This window comes from Kwoniella pini, chromosome 11 (assembly GCF_000512605.2).
Source record: "Kwoniella pini CBS 10737 chromosome 11, complete sequence".
In the NCBI taxonomy this organism is placed as follows: domain Eukaryota; kingdom Fungi; phylum Basidiomycota; class Tremellomycetes; order Tremellales; family Cryptococcaceae; genus Kwoniella; species Kwoniella pini.
In genome coordinates, this window is record NC_091726.1 from 653,547 (window position 1) to 674,624 (window position 21,078).

A 21,078-nucleotide genomic window follows, 5' to 3' on the forward strand; every position below is an offset into this window, starting at 1 on the left:
CAAAACATATCGGTTGATCGTGTATAATAAGATAAAACAAAAATCACACAATAAAATATAATCAAGAAATATCCTCCCATAATATCATAGCTCACAGCAATTCAAACAGGACCACCTTAATGACGATGTTGTTTAGCTTGATGTCTTTTCAAAGCGTCCATTCTCGTAAAATTCTCACCACAATCATTACATGTTACTTTTGGTTTATCTTTAATAGTTTTCCAAAGTAAAGCTTTATCTTCAGGTAATTTACCATCAAGAACTAATTCACCTTCTCTTCTTGCATGTCTTGCCATATGTCTTGGTAAATCATATTTACGTGTAAAAACATCAGTACATCGATTATAAGGCTAGAAGATATTAAAGTTCATTTTTCTCAGCTTTCAATTTATAGACAAATGACACTTTAAATAACTCACAAATAATGGATTATTATAATCGCATTGTACTCCACCAGCTGGTATTTTTTCTCCACCTGCTGCACTTCCACTTGATCTTCTTCCTCTATTTCCACCAGGTGGAGAATCCCCAACTTTTCTAACTTTTTTAATTGTTCCTCCTTTCGTTACACCCCCAGGGGCATTAGCAGGATTGATATTTGCTTTACCACTAGCTTTCGCATTGGCTATTGCACGTTTAGTACCTGCCATAACTCTTCCTCTATTTGACGGTCTACCTCGCTTATGAGTATTGACAGCTCCGTATTCTGAATCATCCGCATCTGAAGGTGGTTCAGACGAAGCACTAGGTGATTTACTCTCATCTTCAAGTATGGCTTCTTCGTCGAAATATTCCCTTTTAGAACTGGTTGCGCTATCTGGAGGTTCCATCGATTCTAATGCCAATTCGCTCCTTCTTCGCTTTTTAGGTGGATGTCCAGTACCAGTACCATTCCCATGAGCTTCAGCTAGATTGATTGGTACTGATGCGGATTGAGGTAGAGTCGGAGTGAGAGGAACACCGGTTGGAATACCAGATGATCTCCATTTATCTACCGCTTCTGCACCAGCTTTTCTCTTACCTTTGTGATCGAATGATGCAGCGTTTTCTTGGACTGGTAAATGTGCTTTGGGTTTCGGTTGAGATTGCATATGAGTAGCTCGCCAAAGTAAGTCTAATCCACTTTGAGCAGATTGAGATGATGTGGAAGGTGATCGATCTCTTCCATTATGTCCCACGGTGATCTCCTCGTCATCGTCTTCGGCCGCTCCGTCAGGATGTATGCTCAGAGGTAAGGCTGATGATTGATTTATGCCAGAAGGAGTTGCAGCTGACGCGCCAATAGGCAATGATTGTTGATGTTGCAATGTACTTGGTCTGTCTTGGACTTTGGGTGAGATAGGTCGATTGATAGATGAAGGAGGAGGCATTTTATTTGAAGATCTATCTCTATTGGAATTGATGAGACTACCAACTCCTGGGGAATTAGGGTATCCATTACCCACAAATCTCGGTGATTGAGGATTCGTTGATACCCATTCTATAGTTGGAATACACCAATCACTTTCTTCCGAAGATGTTGAAGCAGCATCGGTCGTTGAACTACTGGTTGAGCTTTGTCGAACTACATTGGGTTGTTGAGGGGTAACGAAATTTGCTCCTCCTCCCGTTGAATTAGGTAGGAATTGCGTTCGACTTGATTGTAGATTATATGGTTCGAACATTGGAGCACCACTTTGATACAAAGATGCGGTACCATTCAAAGCTTTTACTGCTTCGTCAGCTTTAGCTAATGCTTCTGCTTGTTTAGCTGCCAATTCAGGATCTATGCCTTGTCCATTCGCATCTGCTCCACCAAATCCAACATTGAGAGATGCATGATAGCCATTTCCATTGGCACTTTGCTGTGACGAGTTGAATATGTTTGGACTACCCTCAGGTGATCTAGAATATACTGGGAAACCATCTGGACCGTAACTCGACCCGAGGTTTGATGGGATATGGGGATGGAGAGAGCTCGTTGATCCCTCTGTCGAAGTAGAGTATGATCTGTAGTGGGTATTGTTTTGACCGTTTATAGGAATAGCAGCGATATTTGATGTTGTAGCATAGGATGAAGAAGCCTGATTGCTGACAGGCATAGATTGAGGAATAATAGTTTGTGTTTGTTCACCTAATGCTTGTGTTATACCCAATGCGGATGACGACGTTGCTCCATTTATAGGAGAGTTGACTTGTAACCCATCAAGGTGATTAGCAAGCTGATTTTGATTTTCTCCATTACCAAAGGATGTTTGTAATTTGGGATCTATTTCCATATCGTATTCTCCTAAATCTTGCTTTTTAGCTCTAGGTGTCCGTATTCCGCCAGAACTTGGGGAAAGTGGAACGGAACCTGTACTAGGTGTAGCTGTATTACTATCACCTGAAAGTACTCTTCTCAAAGCTAAACCTCTTGGAGCGGGCGATATCGATTTTTGGATATTAGGATTAGATACTGGAGTGAGAGGATCAGTAGATATTGGTTCATCCGTTAATAAAGATGATAGAGGTGCGAAATTTTCTGAGGGTTTGCTTGAACGTGGTGATCGTGGTGAGCGAGGTGATTTAGGTGATTTTGCTTTAAGAGGTATAGGTGATGATTTATTCGGTGGGGATTTGGCAGCTACCATTTTGTGTGATTGATAGCTGATGATTAGAAGGGTTAGCGAATCAGCCGGCAACTCCACTGCAAAATCAGGATGATGAGTCAGCCTACGAATATTTTTACATATAGTGGAACTGCTGATTACTCACATTGTATATCAGAGTATGCTAGTCCAGACCTCAGTTAGATATCTAATATACAATCCGCTCTCTCGATCTACAACTATTGCCAAGTTTGATCTCCCAATTCGCTAATACTCAGAATTGTTTATCCGGAGTCTGAGGTTAAAAGATGAAGTAGCTTAAATCAAATGAAAGGAGAGATCGAAATGAAATTATGACTTGTTGATACTTATTGATCAAATGATAAGATGAAATAATTTATGATGAATAAGTCTATAAATACGAGTATATAAATGATCATCGTCACCGCTATTTTGATTATTACGAGAAGCATTCAAAGTGTCACTAAGTCAAGTTACTCTCGGCGCGTTCGGTTAAGTGCGGTGGCAAATCTCGGTCTTTTGCTTTTGGGTGGCAAATTAATACCTCGTGGCGGGTGGCGAATACTCCCCCATCTTTATCCTGTCATCGTTTTTTTATTCTCCTATCTGTGAAGAAGATGAGAAGTATATATCATTTATGCATGGTCTTTATCTTACAAAACACAACACATTCCCAAGATGACTCGTATTCAAGGAGCTACTCTACTCAGAATTTTATGACTTGAATTTACTCATATCGCAATCGTTACGTTGTGATCAGGCCTCTGTGTAGAACTCTCCTCTTACTTACCAATACCAAAAACTTTAGCCAGCTTCCGTCCACTGCCATAATCATCCGCCTCGATCTTACTAATCCTGGTCGAGTGCGAAGTAATTCATCGTCCATCATTTATGATTGATTTGACATTCTCCAGTTGGTCAAGAAGCCTGATAACTTCCTTAGCGGCATTATTGAAATTTGCCTTATCCGACTGTCCAAGTCCACTCGAGTATGAATCCCCTGATATTGGTTTACCATCATCAAGCTTTCTCCAATTTCCGATTTGTTGTTTTATCGATCTACTCTTCAGCCTGAAATGTGTTTTGATTTCGCTCTCAACTGCGCATAAATATGGGGTTAGCGAGTTCGCTATTCCCGTTGGAAGGGGAAACTTTAGCTCACATGGGTGTGGAGGACGTTTAATGTTGTTTGCCATAGCATCCACTAAAACCATTCGGCGCACGTTTGCAGAATAAGCTTTGCTCGCAGGTGTCTGTGGTATTAGCTCCTCAGATCAGCTTCCATATCTACTGTAAATAGGATGAAGGAAGTTGAGGCTCACTCCAGCATCATTGGCCCAACCTACCACATTAGACTCATTCAGCTCCTCGTCATGCTACCAATTGCTGAGAATACTTACCAGGCTCATTCGTATATGGTTCTTCGCAGAGGATCAAGCTCTGTATCGAAATCAACACTTGAAGCAAAGTAGATTGGCCTGAAATCCAACCTGGACCTTGCCATGTGCCTAAAAGACTCAAGCAGACTTTCTGCTCAACAAAAGCATTAATCAGCTCAACAGCTTTGACGTTTCGTTTTCATAAAAAGTATCGAGTACTTACGCCATCCGCATACAAGTTCGGATTCAATCTATATTTTCCTCCATTCGTAGTCATACTCTTGACATGTGGACATCTTAAGTTATAATCAAGTGGAAGGAAAATATCGAAAATGAAACAGCCATTTTCGTAAGGTGTACCTTCTGGGCCAATGATCATAGCTTTTAGCACGTCTACTCGTGTTTCATCAACTCTGAGAAATATCGTTGAATGCCATGCAACGGGTAAAGAAGTTGTAAGAATGGCTAATTCCTTTGCGATTGCTAAAGAACGCTTAGGCATATCCTATTAAAGTATCTTAGTCAGTCGGTTCCGAATGTTTACAAGATTCAGGAGCATAAACCTAACTGACCATACCTTCCAAAGATTGGATTGATCCGTCGAATGCATGTCGATAAGCTTTCTTATCCACTGTTGAAGGTTCAGTGAGATCGCAGTACTGAAATCTTGCTCTCCCTGCCCACTTTTCGTCTGCGCATGAAGAATCAGTCAATCGGCTAATAGCTCGTGGAGTAGTTGACTGACAAATCTTCTTCTTAGCCTCTTCCGTCAGACCTGTGACAGACTGCTCTTCTACCAAGACACCGACTTTAGGCAATCTAGGCAAAGACTCCTTCATTCTTTCAACGAATGGTTCTCCTTTCGTTTCGATGAGAGACCGATCGATTGCTTGAGCAGAATACACGATCTTCTCACTATCGCGCACAGGATATGAGCTAAAGGCTCAACAGGTGACTATCTGGAAAGTGGGATTATTTGCTTACCAGAAAGTCCTCAATTGGGCATTAGCATCCAGCCTCTCTCCCTCCTTCTGCTCCCTTTCTCGTCTAGCTACTTCTGCTCTACTCAGCCTCTTTTCCTCTTCCGTCATGTCAATTTCCTTGGGTTTTGATATGTCAGAGACAGCTTGTAAGCCTTTCAAAGCTGCTTGCGCCTGAATTACGCAATTCTCAAGCAATTCCCTTGGCGAGGATGATCCTTCGTATGTCACGGTGATAAACCCAGGACTATCAGGACAGGGAGCGATTGAAACGGGCCTCATTTGAGGCATCGCCAGCATACTTGCTAACGCTTCGTGATTTGAAACGAGCTTCCGTTAGAGCTCGAAATCAGCACAGTTATACACATGTAACGTCGAGCTCAAGATCTCACTTTCAACCAATCCAACAAGGACGTGTATAGCTCCGCTCTCTGTGACATATCCAACAAAGAGTCATTTCGTAACAAGTCGTTGATGAATGCACTTCGTCTTCGAAGATGAGCGAGAGCGGTAGGATGTACAAGATGGTCCGAGGTTTTGGGCCCTCCGACACGATCGAGATTTGGGAGAAATATTTGTATTTGGGAGAGAAGCAAGAGAATTCTCTCGTCCGCTGCTTTTTGAGCTTCTCCCGCTTTCACCTGACCCGTCCTCTGTTAAAACAAAGCTAAGCTTTTCTTTTGACGCTGGGAAGATCTGTCCACTTACGTCTTCCTTGCTGCTGCCACTGTATCCTGTACCCTTACTGGATATTTTGACTGCGGACTCCGCGTCGGCCACAACGTGTCCGTTACCATCTTTACTACTGGCCTTGGGAATACCTGTCTTCTTCAAATTGTCATGTATGGCGCCCGCATTTTGCTTCTTACTCGGTGGGTTTGCAATGCTAGTAGTTAGCGATCGACTCTCGTGTTGTGTGGAGAATGCCTGCTCGATCATATGTAGCCCAACTCCGAGGAGGACTCCCTGACACACCAAGATGTCAGCTGTCAATGGAGGTAAGAATATACGCAAAGAGTACGAAGATCACCTGAAGGTTAGGGCAGTGCAGCAGAACATCATTGGAAACCAAGAATGGATTCTTCCCTTTCTCGTCAAATGGCCCGATGTCGTTCACCCTTTCACCACAAGCCAGACAAGTAGCCTGAGAGCACTGAGGACATATCGGCCGTATCTTTGAGTTCAGATATGTTGTATATGTAGCATAGTCAGACTAGTCAAATTGATCAGCAAGACTGACACCGCGATTCACACCTTCATGACTGAACATACGAAGAGTAAGAAGAAATCCTTTTCATGTCTTGAGAATTGATGACCACAACCCGCCGAACAAGGCATACTACCCTCTGCCAGCGTTGAGTATAGCTGGAAAAGGAAGCTTTGCTCACCTGACAATCTGGGATCAGCTCGCTCCCATAATCATGTCTGTCCGAATCGTGAGCAGCTGATACTCACTTCCTTCTGGGCACCCGGACATCCAGGCAGCCCTTCTTAATACCTTCACATGCTCGTCTTGGCCTTGGGTCAAAATCACCTTCACGTATCTATCTTCCTCAACAGGTTCCATGATTCTTTCCACTCTATCTTTGGAGAAGAAAATCCCGGCATAAGGATCCGACAAAAGTCTGTCCTCCGAAACGCCTCCTATACGTACATATTCAATGAGCTTAAAACGATTCAAATCGCAGTGTCCAGCTCACCATCGTCCTCGAACCCAGCGAAACCTTCATCATCAGCCTCACTCCCATCGCTATCTTCCTCCATATCAATATCACTATCTTCGATCAGTATCACCCCTCCACTCTTACTCGAGCTTGCCCTCTCGTATTCACTATCATCATCGGAAGGGATATCGTCGAAATCACCTTGAAAGACTTTTTCCTATCTCCATATTCAGCTATCGTGTAGACATATTCAAGCATCATTCACATGAGGGTTTGACTTACAGCAGCTGACATGACGTCGCCTTTTGATTTCTTCAACGCCGCTCTAGCTCTGGCTCCAGGGATACCCATATCCATCATTTGTACAAGCGCCGGATCAGGCATGTTGACTTTAATCAATCAACGAAAGTCAAGTCTTAGGGAGTTGAGGTAAATCCTCATCAAGAAGATGCCTGAGCCGCTATGATGAGGCAATCTCGTCACAGTCGTGGTTATGGGTACCGGGAGAAATGTCGTTAGGGATGACGAGCAAAGCGAGCTGAATACTGAGGGTTAATGCAGAAGAATGGAAGATACAGGACTATTCCGCTTAAATTTGGATATTCAGTCAAATGGAAGACGGAAGAAGAACAAATTAGATTAAATTCGAGTTCTACCCTTTGAGCACGGATCACTACTAGTACATGAGAATTCATTCAACGTACTAGTAGTGCTCATTCTCGGATGTTATTGTTATTGTTATGGTAAAGATAACTCTTATCATCCCTAAGCGGAGTCTCCACTTCTTTGACATAGGCGCACTTGTCATGCTCACCTAATGAACCGGTTATTGTTAATCACCGGTCAGATAGCATTGAATTGCGTAAAAGTTATATAATGCAGCTGATGGCATTCATTTCACCTTATTTATATTCCACTTTCTTCCTGTATATATCCTCGACGATTTCATCCTCATCTCTTGTACATACCTCTCTCATCACTTGCAGCTTGTCTATATGTCGAATCTCTTTTTTAAGAATACTGCTTGAGAGCCGTTGGACATCATTTTAGCCCCAGCGGATTACTCATATCATGTATCCCGCTTCTTCCACATCAACCATTGTATATACTACATATCGAATATCACGACCACGTATACCAAGCATCCTCATTAAAAAAGCTACTCTATCCCAGATTGTAACAAACAATCAAACCAGAATGTTCGCTCTTTCATCTTATCGTAAAGAGCAACCTAAGACATTCTCAAATCAATCCATATTACCTAGATTACCTATACCAGACCTTGAGAAAAGCTTGGAAGGATATGTGAAGAGTCTTGGACCTATTTTGGAGCAGACTGTGAGTCATGATGATGAATATCTTCTTCTGTGAAGAGCTCATGTATCATTGACAAACAGTACGAAGGATCCGCTTTAGCTAATGAAGTGGAGAAACGGAAATTATTTGCTAAAGATTTTGCTGCTCCTGGAGGCTTAGGTAGGGCTTTGCAAGAACGTCTTAAAGGTAAATAATCATTTAGGATATTTTCTCTCCTTATTGTGTAAGCTGATTTGAATTCTGTATAGATTTAGACCACGTTTCGCCAAATAATTGGCTAAATGATACACTTTGGTTGGGATTAGCTTATCATACATGGAGAGCACCATTACTAATCAATTCGAATTGGTGGTTGATGTTCGCTCCTGACTCAGCGGATCCGGCTCCTCCAAACCAAGATTCATCCTCTTCCTCTTGGACCTCTATGGTTGTCCCTGATTCGAATCCGAAACAAGCTGCAAAATCGGGAAGTCAAGGTGGAGGAGAGGAATGGATATCGAAACAGATTGGCAAATTTTCAGGACCTGTCAAATGGGAAGAGATAGTAAAAAAGGAATGGATATCTGATTGGCAAATACGTAAAGCCGCTTGGATTGCTAGAAGGTTTGCCGAGTTTAGAACGAAATTGCTGAGGTACGCCGAATTGGAAAACGGCTAAGGTTCTGGTAGACGATAGCTAATAAGTGCTGATTGATTTGCAGAGAAGAGATATTGCCTGACTCTTCAAAGGCTGGACCATTTGACATGCATCAGTACTCGAGGTATGTACATTGTACCTGCAGATCAACTCAATGAAGTAACTCATGTCAATGACCAATAGGATGTTCAACCTGTCTCGTATACCTCTTCCCAACAGCGATGCGTTCTCAGTTGTCGACAACAGGGCAACGCACATTACTCTGATGATTGACAATTATATATACTCTATCGATATTTTCTCCCCGTCAGGAAACAGTGCACCTGAGCCGCTACCAGCTTCACAAATCGAACAGCGGTTTCAAAGTGCCGTTACAGATGCCAAGAAACGCAAAGATCGTGGGGAGAAGGCGGACTGTATCGGAGTCCTGACTGCAGACGAAAGAGATAATTGGACGAAGGTCAGCTTGATCGTAAACATTGATTGGTTATACAGCTGATCTTCTTCTCGACAGAATCGAGAACACCTCTTAATGCTCTCGCCTCAGAATCGTGCGAGTTTGGACTCCATATCTTCCTCTTTAATCAGTCTTTCCCTTGATCCATATACGTTGCCATCTACATCCTCAGATGACCCGATCCGACTTGCGCCGGTGGACTCTCAAGTGCGAAATACCGCGTCCGGGATTGATGGTGCTCAAAATAGGTGGTTCGATAAAGCAGTATCAGTCATGGTTGAAACCAATGGACGAGCAGGAATAATGGGTGAACATTCTCCTGTAGACGCTCTCATCCCTTCAATCGTAGGAGAGTACGTTCTGGCGCAACCCGTCGATCAATCGCAATTCACATCATCAAGTAATACCAGCACGGGTACGGAAGGATGGAAAGCCCTGAATTGGGTGGTAGATGAGCAGATCAACAAGGAGATTACAGAGTGCAAAGAACGAAATCAAAAATTAATAGATGATTCTGATGCAAGCCAATTATGGTGGAACGAATATGGCGCGGAATGGATAAAAGCAGTTGGTAAGCCAGTCTTTAATTTGACGAGTGTGAGTCACCTGACGATCCATGCAATGATAGCCAAACAATCACCCGATGCGTATATCCAACAAGCTTTACAACTAGCGTGGTATAAAGATCAAGGATACGCTACGGCTACATACGAGACTGCATCAACCAGAATGATGTTACATGGACGTACAGACGTCATTAGGAGTCTGAGCAACGAAAGTCGGAGCTTTGTGAAGAGCATGCTGGATGATAAGTCGAATGTGAGTGATATATACGATACCGAATTGTCAATGTCACTTGCTGAATTGTGCAAGCAGGATGCCAAGCGTTACGCTTTGTTAACAGAAGCATGTAAAGCTCATAATCATCTTACACGACAATCGTCTGCAGGGCAAGGTTATGATAGACATCTTATGGGTCTAAAAGTTCACTTACGTTCTGGTGAATCTCATCCTTTATTTGATGATGAATTATATTCAAAATCACAAGAATGGAAATTATCAACTTCAGGTTTAAGTGCAGGAGGTAAATTTATGGGTACTGGATTTGGAGCTGCATGGCCAGATGGATATGGTATAAATTGTAAGTTTTATTTTTGGCTTTTTTTTTAAAAATAACCAAAAAAAAGCTGATATAAATGAAATAAAATAGATTTAGCTGGACCATACCTTGTTAAATTCGGTATTGAATCGAAATTTTCCTGTGAAAAAACTTCAACTCAAAGATTTAAACATAATATAGTACAATCTTTAAGAGATATTAGGAGAGTATGTGAAAGTAATAATGATTCCGCTCCAAGTAAAGCGAAGATTTGATCATTAAATATCTAATTTATTTTGATAGTACAAGGTTATATATTTGCATTCATTTCATGCATTACAATATATAACCATCCAATATACAAAGTGAAGACAAGTGGTTCTCCTTATAAACAATTGATCAATAGGACAAAGAAGACCTGGGTCTGATAGCGATTTATTATTATCTAATCGTATTTTATGATACTATATGCCATCTCTTGCCTATCTTTCAGATCAAAATTAAATCATTCCCTCAAAATGAATCTGACCGCTATCCCGCCTGGTCTGAGTGATCACCGTTTAACTTAGACCCACCTTATGATATTTCATTTTGATGTACCCCTGCCTGTTGATGTTCAACGGTTTTTGACTATTCACACTTTTGATATTGTCCTTCTGATGAATAATCAGACTCCATTAGTAACACAGGAAGTGACAGTATATCTCAAGCTTTGTTATAAAGTGATCCTACTCTATGCACACAATGAAAGTATCGGATCTTTGTAATTGATATTATATATCTGTGAATTAATTAGCTCTTCTCCCTGCCTCGCATATCGTAGCTACTGTCACCGCCCCCCTTCTTCCACCTGTACCGCCTCTTGTAGGTTATCAAGCTCCTCCCGGCATTATTGAACAGTTTCAACGGTTGCAATTAGACAATTGAAGATTTTCCGAAATTGTCGTTAGAATTGATTTAGAAGTTTTTCAATTACGCTCCATAAGAAATTGGTTTGACAACAGATTTATGAATTTGAAAATGCTTGTCAGTATCAGTCAGATTGTCAACCGCGTGGTATTAGAGAGTTTACTGCCAATTGAAGAGGCCCAGATAAACAGTAAAGGATGTCCAGAAGATTTTAAATAAGGATTGGTTGAGCTGCAACGGTTCCTTTTAAAAGGCTCTCTACTACTAAAAGATTTGATAACGTTCACACACTCATAGGGAAAAAGGCTTGTCGATTGGTCTTTTGTTAATGCGCTAATTCTTCCCGAACAGAACTCATGGTTGAAATTCCTGGGACTTAATCCTGATCCGTGATGGACTGAGAATAAGCGAAAATAATTGATATTCATAATATAAGGAGATCATGATATAAATTGATATTATAATAGAAAAAAAAATTACATCCAGAATGCATATTTATGACTTAGTCTCTTCGATTGTAATTTGAGCTGCAGCAGCTTTCTGCCTTTCCTTTTTACCTTTTCTTTTTCCTGTTCGCTTCTTCTCTCCATCTGTATTTTTCATTTTACCTTCTTTATTAGCCGAATGTTCTACCCCATTCTCTTTCCAAGGTTTATTATCTTGTCCCCATCTTCTCTTTTTTAAATCCTCTTTCAATTCTCTTACTCGATTACCTAATCCTCTACCTTGTAAACCTATTCCACCTTTTTTATATGGGGCAATACTTTTCACACTAAGAACTTTATTTAATTCTTCATCAGTTGCTAAGAGAATTTCAACAGGTGTTAAACCAAAAGATACAGGTGCTGAATGAGTATATTTAAATTTAGTTGGTAGATCACCTATCATATCTTCATGATCTAATGCTTTATATTCTTCCATAGCTTCTTTAACTTTCTTAGCTTTATCAGCTACTGTAAGACCTATCTCTTCAGGTTCGTCTTCTATTTCAACATCAACAGCTTTTCCTTTTGTTTTCTTATCCTTCTTTCGTTTCTTCTTAGTTGGCTCTTCACCGATAAAGTCCGCATCCTACGCACAACATGTTTAGCGAATGCCTCAACTCCGAAGTGAAGCGACTTACCATATTTATAGGTCCTTCGTCTTCCAACCCGTATTCACCGTTCTCTTCAATGTCCATAGCTTCGTCTGGCCTAAATATAGGATCTCCTTCTTCTAATTCATCGTACTCTTCATCCCCTAGATCATCATCCCAAGTAGGTTTTCCATTTTCGTCTTCTTGTTCTCCAGCTTTACTCAACATCCCTCCGACGACTTTCTCCCATTCATTCTCATCCCATTCACCATCCAGTACTTTCTCGAGTGAATCCCAATCGACTTCACCTTCTACTCCTTCAGCTGCTAAATCGGATTTGAGTGAAGCCATACGTTTCTCCATTTCTCTTCGCTTTGATCCCTTTTTAGCTTTCAAAGATTCTTCCTGTGCAGCTCGTTCCGCAGCTTTTCTTTCAGCTTTTCTAGCTCGTTTCGACTTACGCGCGTCATCAGGTCTTCGCACGAGAGAATCTATCTGTCGGGGGTGAGATAGGATGTCGAAGCCGCCACTGCATTTGATTGGTCAAAATACTTTTCAATAAAGCAATATAGAATGAGAGACCACTTACGGCTCTTCGAATCTAAAGTTGTATTCCGCTTCGAACGCATCCGCTTTATCATCAAACTCGTCTTCTTCATCCAATTTACCCCATGGATGGGTTGATGGTCCAGCTTTAGGTTTATCTTCAGTTTCTTCTTCAGATTCATCATCTCCCACAACCTCCTTGTAAGTCGGTACGTGATTTTCCGATCGATCAATCCAACCACGATTCAGGATATAGCTACCGATATAGCATTAGCATAATCACATGCCTTTGCTCTGGGTATGAGTCGTCTTACTTCATCAAAAATTCATCATCGTTCTTTGCCTTCCTTTCCTTCTTAGTCTTTCTCTTGGGTTTGAGATCTAGGGACTCTGTCTTTGTATCGGCTTCCTTTATATTCGCGTCATCACTTTGCTCGTTTTCCTCTAACACAATCGAGGTGGGCTGATCTCCCATTCCAAGTATTTTTCTAACCTCATCTTCTCCACCACCCATCTCAAGTAGGAATTTCCTATATTCTTCTTCTTCCATGTTTTCTTCACCCTCATCCCTGTCTCGTTTAGTGATAAAGTCAGCTTCTTCATCAGATACATCATCTGCGAGAGATTTGAAAGCTGAGATAGCGTCTTCCTGAATTTTCCGTCTAGATTCAACATATGTCAAAGGTGTTTCTTCTTCTTCTTCAGCATTGTCTCCGGACAATAGCTTGGCTCGATGATAATCTTGAAGTAAATATGGTTTCTCTGCAACTTTCTTCATGATATTAGTTTTAATCCCCCTAGCATCTGCTTTCTCTTGAGCTCTTGTCAATTCTTCCTGTAGTACGTTCTCCGTCCCATATACGCCTTCTTTCCTTTTTATTTTGCTAAGCGTTCTTAATATAGCAGCATCTAGCGCTGGCGTAAGCTCAGCTCCATCTTCGTCCTCGGTAACATCTGAAGAGGAGTAATCCGATTCTGATCCGGATTCTGAGCCGGACAGAGTCTCTTGAGCTGGTTTTAGTCTCGATGATGAGGCTAAAGGCCCTTGTCAGCATCGAATCTCTTCATATAGTCTGCCCAGACTCACCTTGCATTATGCCTTTAGGGGTGTCCGGTGTCGAGGATACCACAAAATGATCACTAAATGGAAAAATAGACCGCTTATTATGACATTTTCAACTTTTTCAGCTATCTAGGAACGAGCGGCGGGATCAAATATCGATTCAAGCAGAGAAGACGGAGTTGAAATTCAAACTCCGCTGATCGGCTCTCAGCGTTACTTCAAAAGTTGATTTTTCGAAGATTCTCTTTTATAAATTGGTCTAATTTCAGATTTTTTCGAGTTATCTTGTAGTACTAGCAGACTTTGAGTCATAGTCTGCATATACCCTTAGACGATTTGTCACAATGTCTTCTCTGGCCGCTCAACTTCAAGGCATCGCCTCCTTGGATGCCTCTCGACTGACCTCAAAATACGGTCAACCATCTTCAAAATCTTACCTTTTCCCTCCTAAAGTCGCCTCCACACATGATCTAGATTCTATCTACGCACTCGCTCAATCAGGTTTCGAAGAGATTTTGTCTCTCGATCCCGAAATGGAGCAATATGAATCTGAGCTGTTCTCTGAGAAGTCTAAACGGACAGATAGAATGATGCTCACTCAAGAGGAGAACGACGAACTTGATTTTCTTCTAGCTAGATGTTTGCGGCGCTTAGGGAAATGGATAGGTATTATGGCTGGAGGGAAATGTATAGAATGGCTTGTTCGACGTTTCAGGTGGGTCTCAGATCAAAAGATAGCGATTTGCTTTGTGCTTGGCTGACTATCTTTCATAGGGTTCATGAGATGAATGCCGAAACGCTACTTCAAGTTTTCTTACCGTACCATGAATCCCCTAATTTCCCTCGAATCTTATCTATACTCACTCTTCCTCAAACCTCGACTTATTATGCACCTTTCTTCCCACTCATTAAGAACGCCCAACCAGTATCCCGGTCGTATATCACGACAACCATATCCCCTGCTCGAGATAAATCGTTAAAACTGCTTGGAGATGTCGCTACTATGGTACAACAAGCCGTCAAAGAGCAAGCTGTGCATCGATCCCTGTTGACCTTCTGGACAGCTACCATGGTGGATCTTGTCGAAAGTGGCAAACAAGGAAAAGGGATACACGAAGGTCTGGTCAAGATTATGGTTGAAGCTTTTGTAACTATCCTTTCCACCAAAAATGGAGGTGAAGATGTCAACGCAGCTGTATACCCACCATTAGTGCTTCTCACCCGTTCAGTCTACCTGACAGATGAAGCTTTCCATGCTCTTGTGTCCTCTCTTCTCACTTCGACAAGCGGAGCCAACTCGTCTCAAAGAATTCTGACTTTACTGGTCATACTTAACGATCGACCTGGATACGCCGCTGGACTAGGAGAGCATGCCGCTGAGAATTTATCAAAAATCAAGCAGCTAGATCAGATCTTGGTAGCGGCAATGGAGAGGTACGGTTTCGAGACCGCTTTAAAGACTGTCGTAGCAGTGATTCTTGAGGATCCAGAAACCCACTTCAAAACCACCCGAGCTGTATTAGAACATCGGGAATTGCCCAAATCGATCGCCAAGCTGTCTGCTTCTGCCCTTCTTCGACTCGGGTCAGATGAGAACACAACAGAAGAAACCAAAGATATCATTAGATCATTACTGGCCAATCTTCGAGAACGACATCCAAATATTGTAGATTCAACATATATTGAAGCGACAACTACGGCTGAGATTGATCATCAGCTCGTCCAAAAGCCAGCGGATGAATCAGCTTACCTCAACATATACGCTGCGGATATCTCAAGTAGAATTCAAGGTGTTAAAGAGGTTATACAACTTTATCAGTCAGGAACTCAGGATGAATCTGCTACCTCTGCATTATTAGCTAGATTGGGTGATACAGAAGAGGCTGTCATCCAAGCGATATATGAAGATCCTGAACAGCTGTTAGAAATCACTTTTGTCGAAAAATACATCTCTGGTGTGAAATCCTCCTTCTGGAGTACTTCGCCAGACTCAACCATACTAGGTCATCACCTTAATTACATTTCCAATACTCTTCTTACCGACAAGGTCTTGACCAAATATCCCAACGTTGGCAGACAGGTTTTCCAGGAATTGCTTTTCCCCGTCATTCTTGCATCTGAGAAGAGATCTCCCCTCAACAAGGCTAGTGCAGGCACAATATTCGGTGGTGGATTTAAGGGTATTATAGAATTCAGCAAGTTCACTACCGAGATCGCGAAAGCCAGATCGGACGATAATCACGGTATCTTGGCCAAATCAAACGTGCTCATAGCAACTGCGCTTGCTGGTAAGTGATATTTTTTTCCTTTCGTGCATTCATCGCACTATCCTACTCTGCGCAAATGTTTATAAACAGAAGTCGCGACTGGTCAACTCACACTTTTCTTCGGAAACGTGGCGATGATACCAAAACATGTGCTACAGACTTCATGCACCACCCTCTGATACGCAATTACTCTGCCCCACCTCTCATCCGTCATCTGCAAGCGATGGGCTAACGTACATTATGCCGTAGATGCAATTCAAGAATCATCACATTTCGAACAGGATATCAAATTCCTCATCACTCAAATCGATGCAAGAAATGCGTCAGCAAGACTGCTTTCTCACCTCGTACTTGCCCAACTCATCGCTTGCGGTAACCGAGCAAAACAAATCACAGCCGCTCATCGAGTCTTGCGACATATCAAGCATAGTCATATTGCGTCGTTAAAGGAGATTGACAATGCGGAGGACATTTTTTCGTCATCATACATTGATGCAGTCTATCGAAAGACAACCGACATTCGAACATCTCAACGTGCTTTCCTATCTCTTTTGGCGTCCATCACCAAAGTACGCAAATCTACAAACCCGATTACATGGTTGCAGGAGGATCTCGCTGCTCCCGAAGAATCGGCTCCATACAAGCTCATCGCCAATGAGGTTTACAATTGGTCGAACACTGGCTTACTGCCCAAACCGCTCGCTTCAAGCCTCTTACGGTCCCTCTTTGCTCAGATCGGAGAAGACGCTTTACTGTTCTTCGCATCAATTTGGACAGGCCAATCTGAATCTACTTTGAGAACTGCTTCTTTGCGACATGCTTTGGCTTTCGTTTCTGCCTATTCAGGGGTGAAAGGCCAGCAAGGTATCGATTTTCAAATCATGTTACCATCCATCGTCATTGCTCTTCAGGATGCGGAGAAACAAGTTCGCTCAGCAGCTGTTGATCTTCTGAAAGCTATGTCTGAAAATGCTCAGTCTAGTGAGAATATATATGCGTTGGATACGGTATATGGCGACAAATCAGGTTCGTTTCTCTCAAGTTCTCAGAAGTCAAACAGCTGACAAATCCTCATTTAGACACCGTTCAACTGCTCAAACCTTCAGACAGGAAGAAATATCTCGACATGCTTATCGAAAATTCTGATGATATAACTGTCGATAGCGGCAGGATAAAGACAATCCTCTACGCTGCTCTTGTAATCGTACATGGGAAAAACAAGAAAGAAACAGCTCATCGGAGAGCCGTTCTTGGATGTCTCATTTCTCATATCGTTTCTCACAGGTCAATTCGGGATCGACTCACGCTATTGAGATTACTGGTGGATATACACGATCATTCCATTCTTCGAGGTCTATTGCCGCTGCTGTTGGTTTTACAAGATGAAAAGCACCATGAAACAATTTGGCTCAATTCGCTCGAACCGGTCGATCGAAAAGATTACCTTGCCTTGCTGTTCTCTGCAGTGAACAAGGAAAGTGTCAGTGTGCTTGCCGATCAACAAGCGGGTGTTTGGAACTTTTTACTTTCCGCTCTTCATACCGAGGAGTCTTCAGGTGAGCCGTTCGGCAAATCATGATGAGATTGGATCAGCTGATATCTGGATTAGCTTTACTTGGCCAATTGCGAGAAATATCTTTCAAGCGTATGGTCGATGGCGTGTTCGAAACTCTACCTACCGCTCAGAAGATCGAATACACTTTGGCTATTATACAATCTCTACATAACTTATCGAGCGAGGAATCTCTCGCTACTTCCAAACTGTTGCAGTCGTTCAAGTTGGATACACCAGGTGTAGTGGAAGTCGTTGAACAGTTAGCTGAGCCGTTGGAAACGACCGTGCACAGGAAGAAACAACGAAACGATGATCATGAAGACGACAAACCTACTTCAGCTGTAATTGATTTGACTGTTTTGATCGAGTCGAGAGACTGGAAAGTCCTACCTGGAGACGCTACGCTTGTCGCATCTCTCATGTCAATCCTCAGTGCTTTATTGGCCAAACGGCAATACATCACACAAGGTGTAGATTATCTAGAACAGGAAGTATTGGCTGCTATATTAGCTTTAGTAGAGAAAATCCAAGATCCGCAAGAAATCGGAAGAGCTCATGTTGGTATCGAAGTCATCATCAAAGTGATCAGAGGTGAGTCTTCGTTCACGACCGATTTTTCGCGACCAAATTAGGCTGATAATTGTGAATACACAGCCTCAACCAATCCGCGAACTTCGCAACGGGCTTTACTGGTTGCCTCCGAACTTGCACGACTTATACCTGAAGCTGTACTGCATAATGTCATGCCCATCTTCACCTTCATGGGTGCCAGCGATTTCCAACGAGATGATGCATACAGTTTCGGAGTGGTTGAAAAGGTATGTCTTGTTGAGTCGTCGCGTCGGGAATCTTTGAGATGGCGCTGATCATCATATCTAATTAGACTGTATCAAGAATTGTTCCAGTCATGACCAAGTCGTTGAAAGAAAAAGCTGCAAATAGCCTTGAGTTGTATAACGGTAAGTTCTTATACGTTACGGAATGATCGCTTGCGCTGTACGCTGACGCAAAGAACTTGATAGAATCTTTGACTTTCTTGAGCATCTTCACGGATATGGCCAGTAGATTACCCAAACATCGTACATTGCCGTGAGTCCACCTGTAGTGCTAACCAGAACCTCAATTGTCTCTGACCCACGATATACAGATTCTTCATACATCTTGTCAAGTCACTTGGACCTGCCGACTTCCTCGCCCCGGTTTGTATCTTACTGGTCGATCGATCTACGACCAAAGCCGGACGAGCTGGTAACCCTGTCGCCATCATTCTGGAGCTCCCTTCGTCATTGGTCTCCACTTTCGATGTTTCGATCAAGACTGAAGTTCTCGCTGAAGTCGTCAACGAGCTCACACGTTTGGTCAATGATCTTTCTGAAAGCGATAAAGAAGCTTTCCTAAGTCGAACCATATCTGAAAATGATTCTTCCGATCGGTCAATCAAGCAAATTAACCATCTCCTCACCTTTACTCTTGCTCTCATTGATCAACTCAAGGGCAAACAATGTGCTCAAGTCACTGTCCAAAATGTCGTGCAGAAGCTCATTCAACTTGCAGCCAAGTCTGCCAATGTCAGTCTGGCGTCCACGGATATCTCCAAGAACGTTCAAGCTGCTCTTGGAGGTGCTATGCAACTGCTCTCTGCCGAGAACTTCTTGAGTATAGTCCTACACCTCATCACAGATGGTACAGACAAAGTAAGTTGAACATACTTTTCCGCAATACCAGAGGTTTGATGCTGATGATGCTGCTCAGGATACTGTGATGGCTCTCAACACATTCTCTGACAGAGTGTCGCTCATTAGATCAGATATTCGAAGTAAATGTACAAAAGCTATTGGAGATATAATCAAGCGATCTTCGTCTCTTCTCGGTGCAGCATCCGATACTACCAAAGCCTCGCTTGTCGCTATCAAAACTGTCGCTTCAACGGCTCTACCAGCTGAGGACAGCGCTCTAGCTAGCGTCTTGCCTGCTTTGGTGGGATCAATAAGTAAAACACCGGAGAGTAATAATGTCATTTCAAGCTTAGATTTGATAGAACTATTGATCAAACACCTTGGATCGAGAATTATCCCTTACATTCAATCAATAATCACACTTTCATTGAATTTGATTAATTCTTCAAAAACAATAATAACAATAACCAAATCATCATTTTCAGTAATTTCAGCTTTGATCGAAACAGTATCAAACTTTATATCATCAAAACAACTTTTAAACATTTTAAACTCTACAATAGATTACAGATCTAAAGATTTAAACATAAGTTTGAAAGTTTCAACCACAATTTCTAAGAAAATTAGAACCAAAACTTTATTCCCTGTTTTATTAGATTTATGGAAATCTACACAAAATGAAGAAAATAGTGAAACTATTAAAGGTTTCTTTGATCTTTTAAGATTAACTTTGAAAAATTCATCAAGAGATGAATTACCTATTATGATGAAAAGTATTTTTGCGTTTTTCTTGGATGTTTTCGATTTAAGAAACAGATTACAATCTAGACAAGTTGATCTTGATGTAAGTCATATTCGTCTTCTTCTCCTCATTTGAAAAATATCAAGGAATGCTAATTTAGTAAATGTGAAAATAGGTAATTAATGATATTGAAGAATCTGCTATTGGATCTTTCCTTGAACTTGTTACTAAACTTAATGAAGCTACTTTCAAACCTCTCTTCATTAGATTATATGATTGGGCAGTCATTGATTTAGCAGAAGGTAAAGGTGAGCATGACATCAATTGATAGATAAGTTCAAGCTGACAGAGATTACGATAGCTATTGATGATGGTCGATTGATTGAAAGAAAGATTGTTTTATTACACGTGATGATGGGATTATTAGTCAAATTCAAGGTAAGTGATTTTTGAATGATATAAAGTGTAAAATAAAAAATGTTAATTTGAAATTTTTATCGTTTAATTAGAATCTCCTATCACCATATATGGCTATTCTTTTACCTCACATTCAAGAATTACTTCCAGCTTATTCAGAAGGTTTAATAAATCATAAAGGTTTACATAATTTATTATTAGATGTATTATCAAAATCATTTGAAGTTGATGAAGGAACTTATTGGTCAGATCAATTAATTTTAGAAATTTTACCTAATTTAATTTCACAAATTTCTTTGGATTTGAACGAAGAAGAAAAAGACGAAGATTTAACTTCATTAATTGAATGTTTTGGAAATTTATCAAATTTAATCAATTCTGAAAATGTTTTACGTAAATTAAATCAATCAATTTGTTTAAAAACAAGATCAGATAATATTAAAATTCGTTTAACAAGTTTAAAAATTTTAAATAAAATTTGGGAAAAATCAATTAATGAATTAATTTCATTTGTTCCTGAAACTGTTTCTGAATTTTTAACTGAATTATTAGAAGATGAAAGTAATGATGTTGAATTATCTGCTAGAATTTTATTAAATAAAATTGAAAAAGTTACAGGTAGTTTGAAAGAGTATTTAGAATAGGGAAAGTATTACTATAAGTGTGTATTTGAATTTGAATTATATAATGCATTTTTTTTTAAT

At 41.1% G+C, this 21,078-nt stretch overlaps 5 protein-coding genes across 5 annotated transcripts; 2 read left to right on the forward strand and 3 right to left on the reverse strand.

The window, feature by feature from the left end:
- Window positions 1-116: 116 nt before the first annotated feature.
- I206_107579 (uncharacterized protein) lies at window positions 117-2,612 on the reverse strand (the record flags this gene model as incomplete). The annotated part of the gene is made up of 2 exons (XM_019157624.1): window positions 117-350; window positions 420-2,612. 2 exons carry the CDS (start codon window positions 2,610-2,612, stop codon window positions 117-119), a joined length of 2,427 nt encoding a protein of 808 aa, XP_019009264.1.
- Window positions 2,613-3,466: 854 nt separating this feature from the next.
- I206_107580 (uncharacterized protein) lies at window positions 3,467-6,998 on the reverse strand (the record flags this gene model as incomplete). Its single annotated transcript, XM_070203548.1, has 15 exons — window positions 3,467-3,690; window positions 3,754-3,844; window positions 3,914-3,933; window positions 3,992-4,121; window positions 4,194-4,475; window positions 4,543-4,661; window positions 4,716-4,885; window positions 4,955-5,280; window positions 5,343-5,603; window positions 5,659-5,916; window positions 5,981-6,163; window positions 6,223-6,338; window positions 6,406-6,594; window positions 6,651-6,831; window positions 6,897-6,998. The coding sequence occupies 15 exons, from the start codon at window positions 6,996-6,998 to the stop codon at window positions 3,467-3,469; spliced, it is 2,652 nt and encodes an 883-aa protein (XP_070059649.1).
- Window positions 6,999-7,811: 813 nt separating this feature from the next.
- Window positions 7,812-10,399, forward strand: I206_107581 (uncharacterized protein; the record flags this gene model as incomplete). The annotated part of the gene is made up of 9 exons (XM_070203549.1): window positions 7,812-7,952; window positions 8,012-8,117; window positions 8,180-8,564; window positions 8,633-8,692; window positions 8,752-9,028; window positions 9,083-9,596; window positions 9,654-9,844; window positions 9,902-10,166; window positions 10,236-10,399. 9 exons carry the CDS (start codon window positions 7,812-7,814, stop codon window positions 10,397-10,399), a joined length of 2,103 nt encoding a protein of 700 aa, XP_070059650.1.
- A 1,129-nt stretch (window positions 10,400-11,528) lies between these two features.
- Window positions 11,529-13,748, reverse strand: I206_107582 (uncharacterized protein; the record flags this gene model as incomplete). Its single annotated transcript, XM_019157627.1, has 5 exons — window positions 11,529-12,104; window positions 12,157-12,637; window positions 12,698-12,910; window positions 12,969-13,689; window positions 13,742-13,748. The coding sequence occupies 5 exons, from the start codon at window positions 13,746-13,748 to the stop codon at window positions 11,529-11,531; spliced, it is 1,998 nt and encodes a 665-aa protein (XP_019009267.1).
- Window positions 13,749-14,061: 313 nt separating this feature from the next.
- Window positions 14,062-21,018, forward strand: I206_107583 (uncharacterized protein; the record flags this gene model as incomplete). The annotated part of the gene is made up of 13 exons (XM_070203550.1): window positions 14,062-14,432; window positions 14,492-16,005; window positions 16,234-17,010; window positions 17,064-17,540; window positions 17,594-18,130; window positions 18,194-18,357; window positions 18,423-18,498; window positions 18,562-18,628; window positions 18,687-19,233; window positions 19,292-20,059; window positions 20,133-20,265; window positions 20,319-20,395; window positions 20,467-21,018. 13 exons carry the CDS (start codon window positions 14,062-14,064, stop codon window positions 21,016-21,018), a joined length of 6,060 nt encoding a protein of 2,019 aa, XP_070059651.1.
- Between the last annotated feature and the right edge of the window lie 60 nt (window positions 21,019-21,078).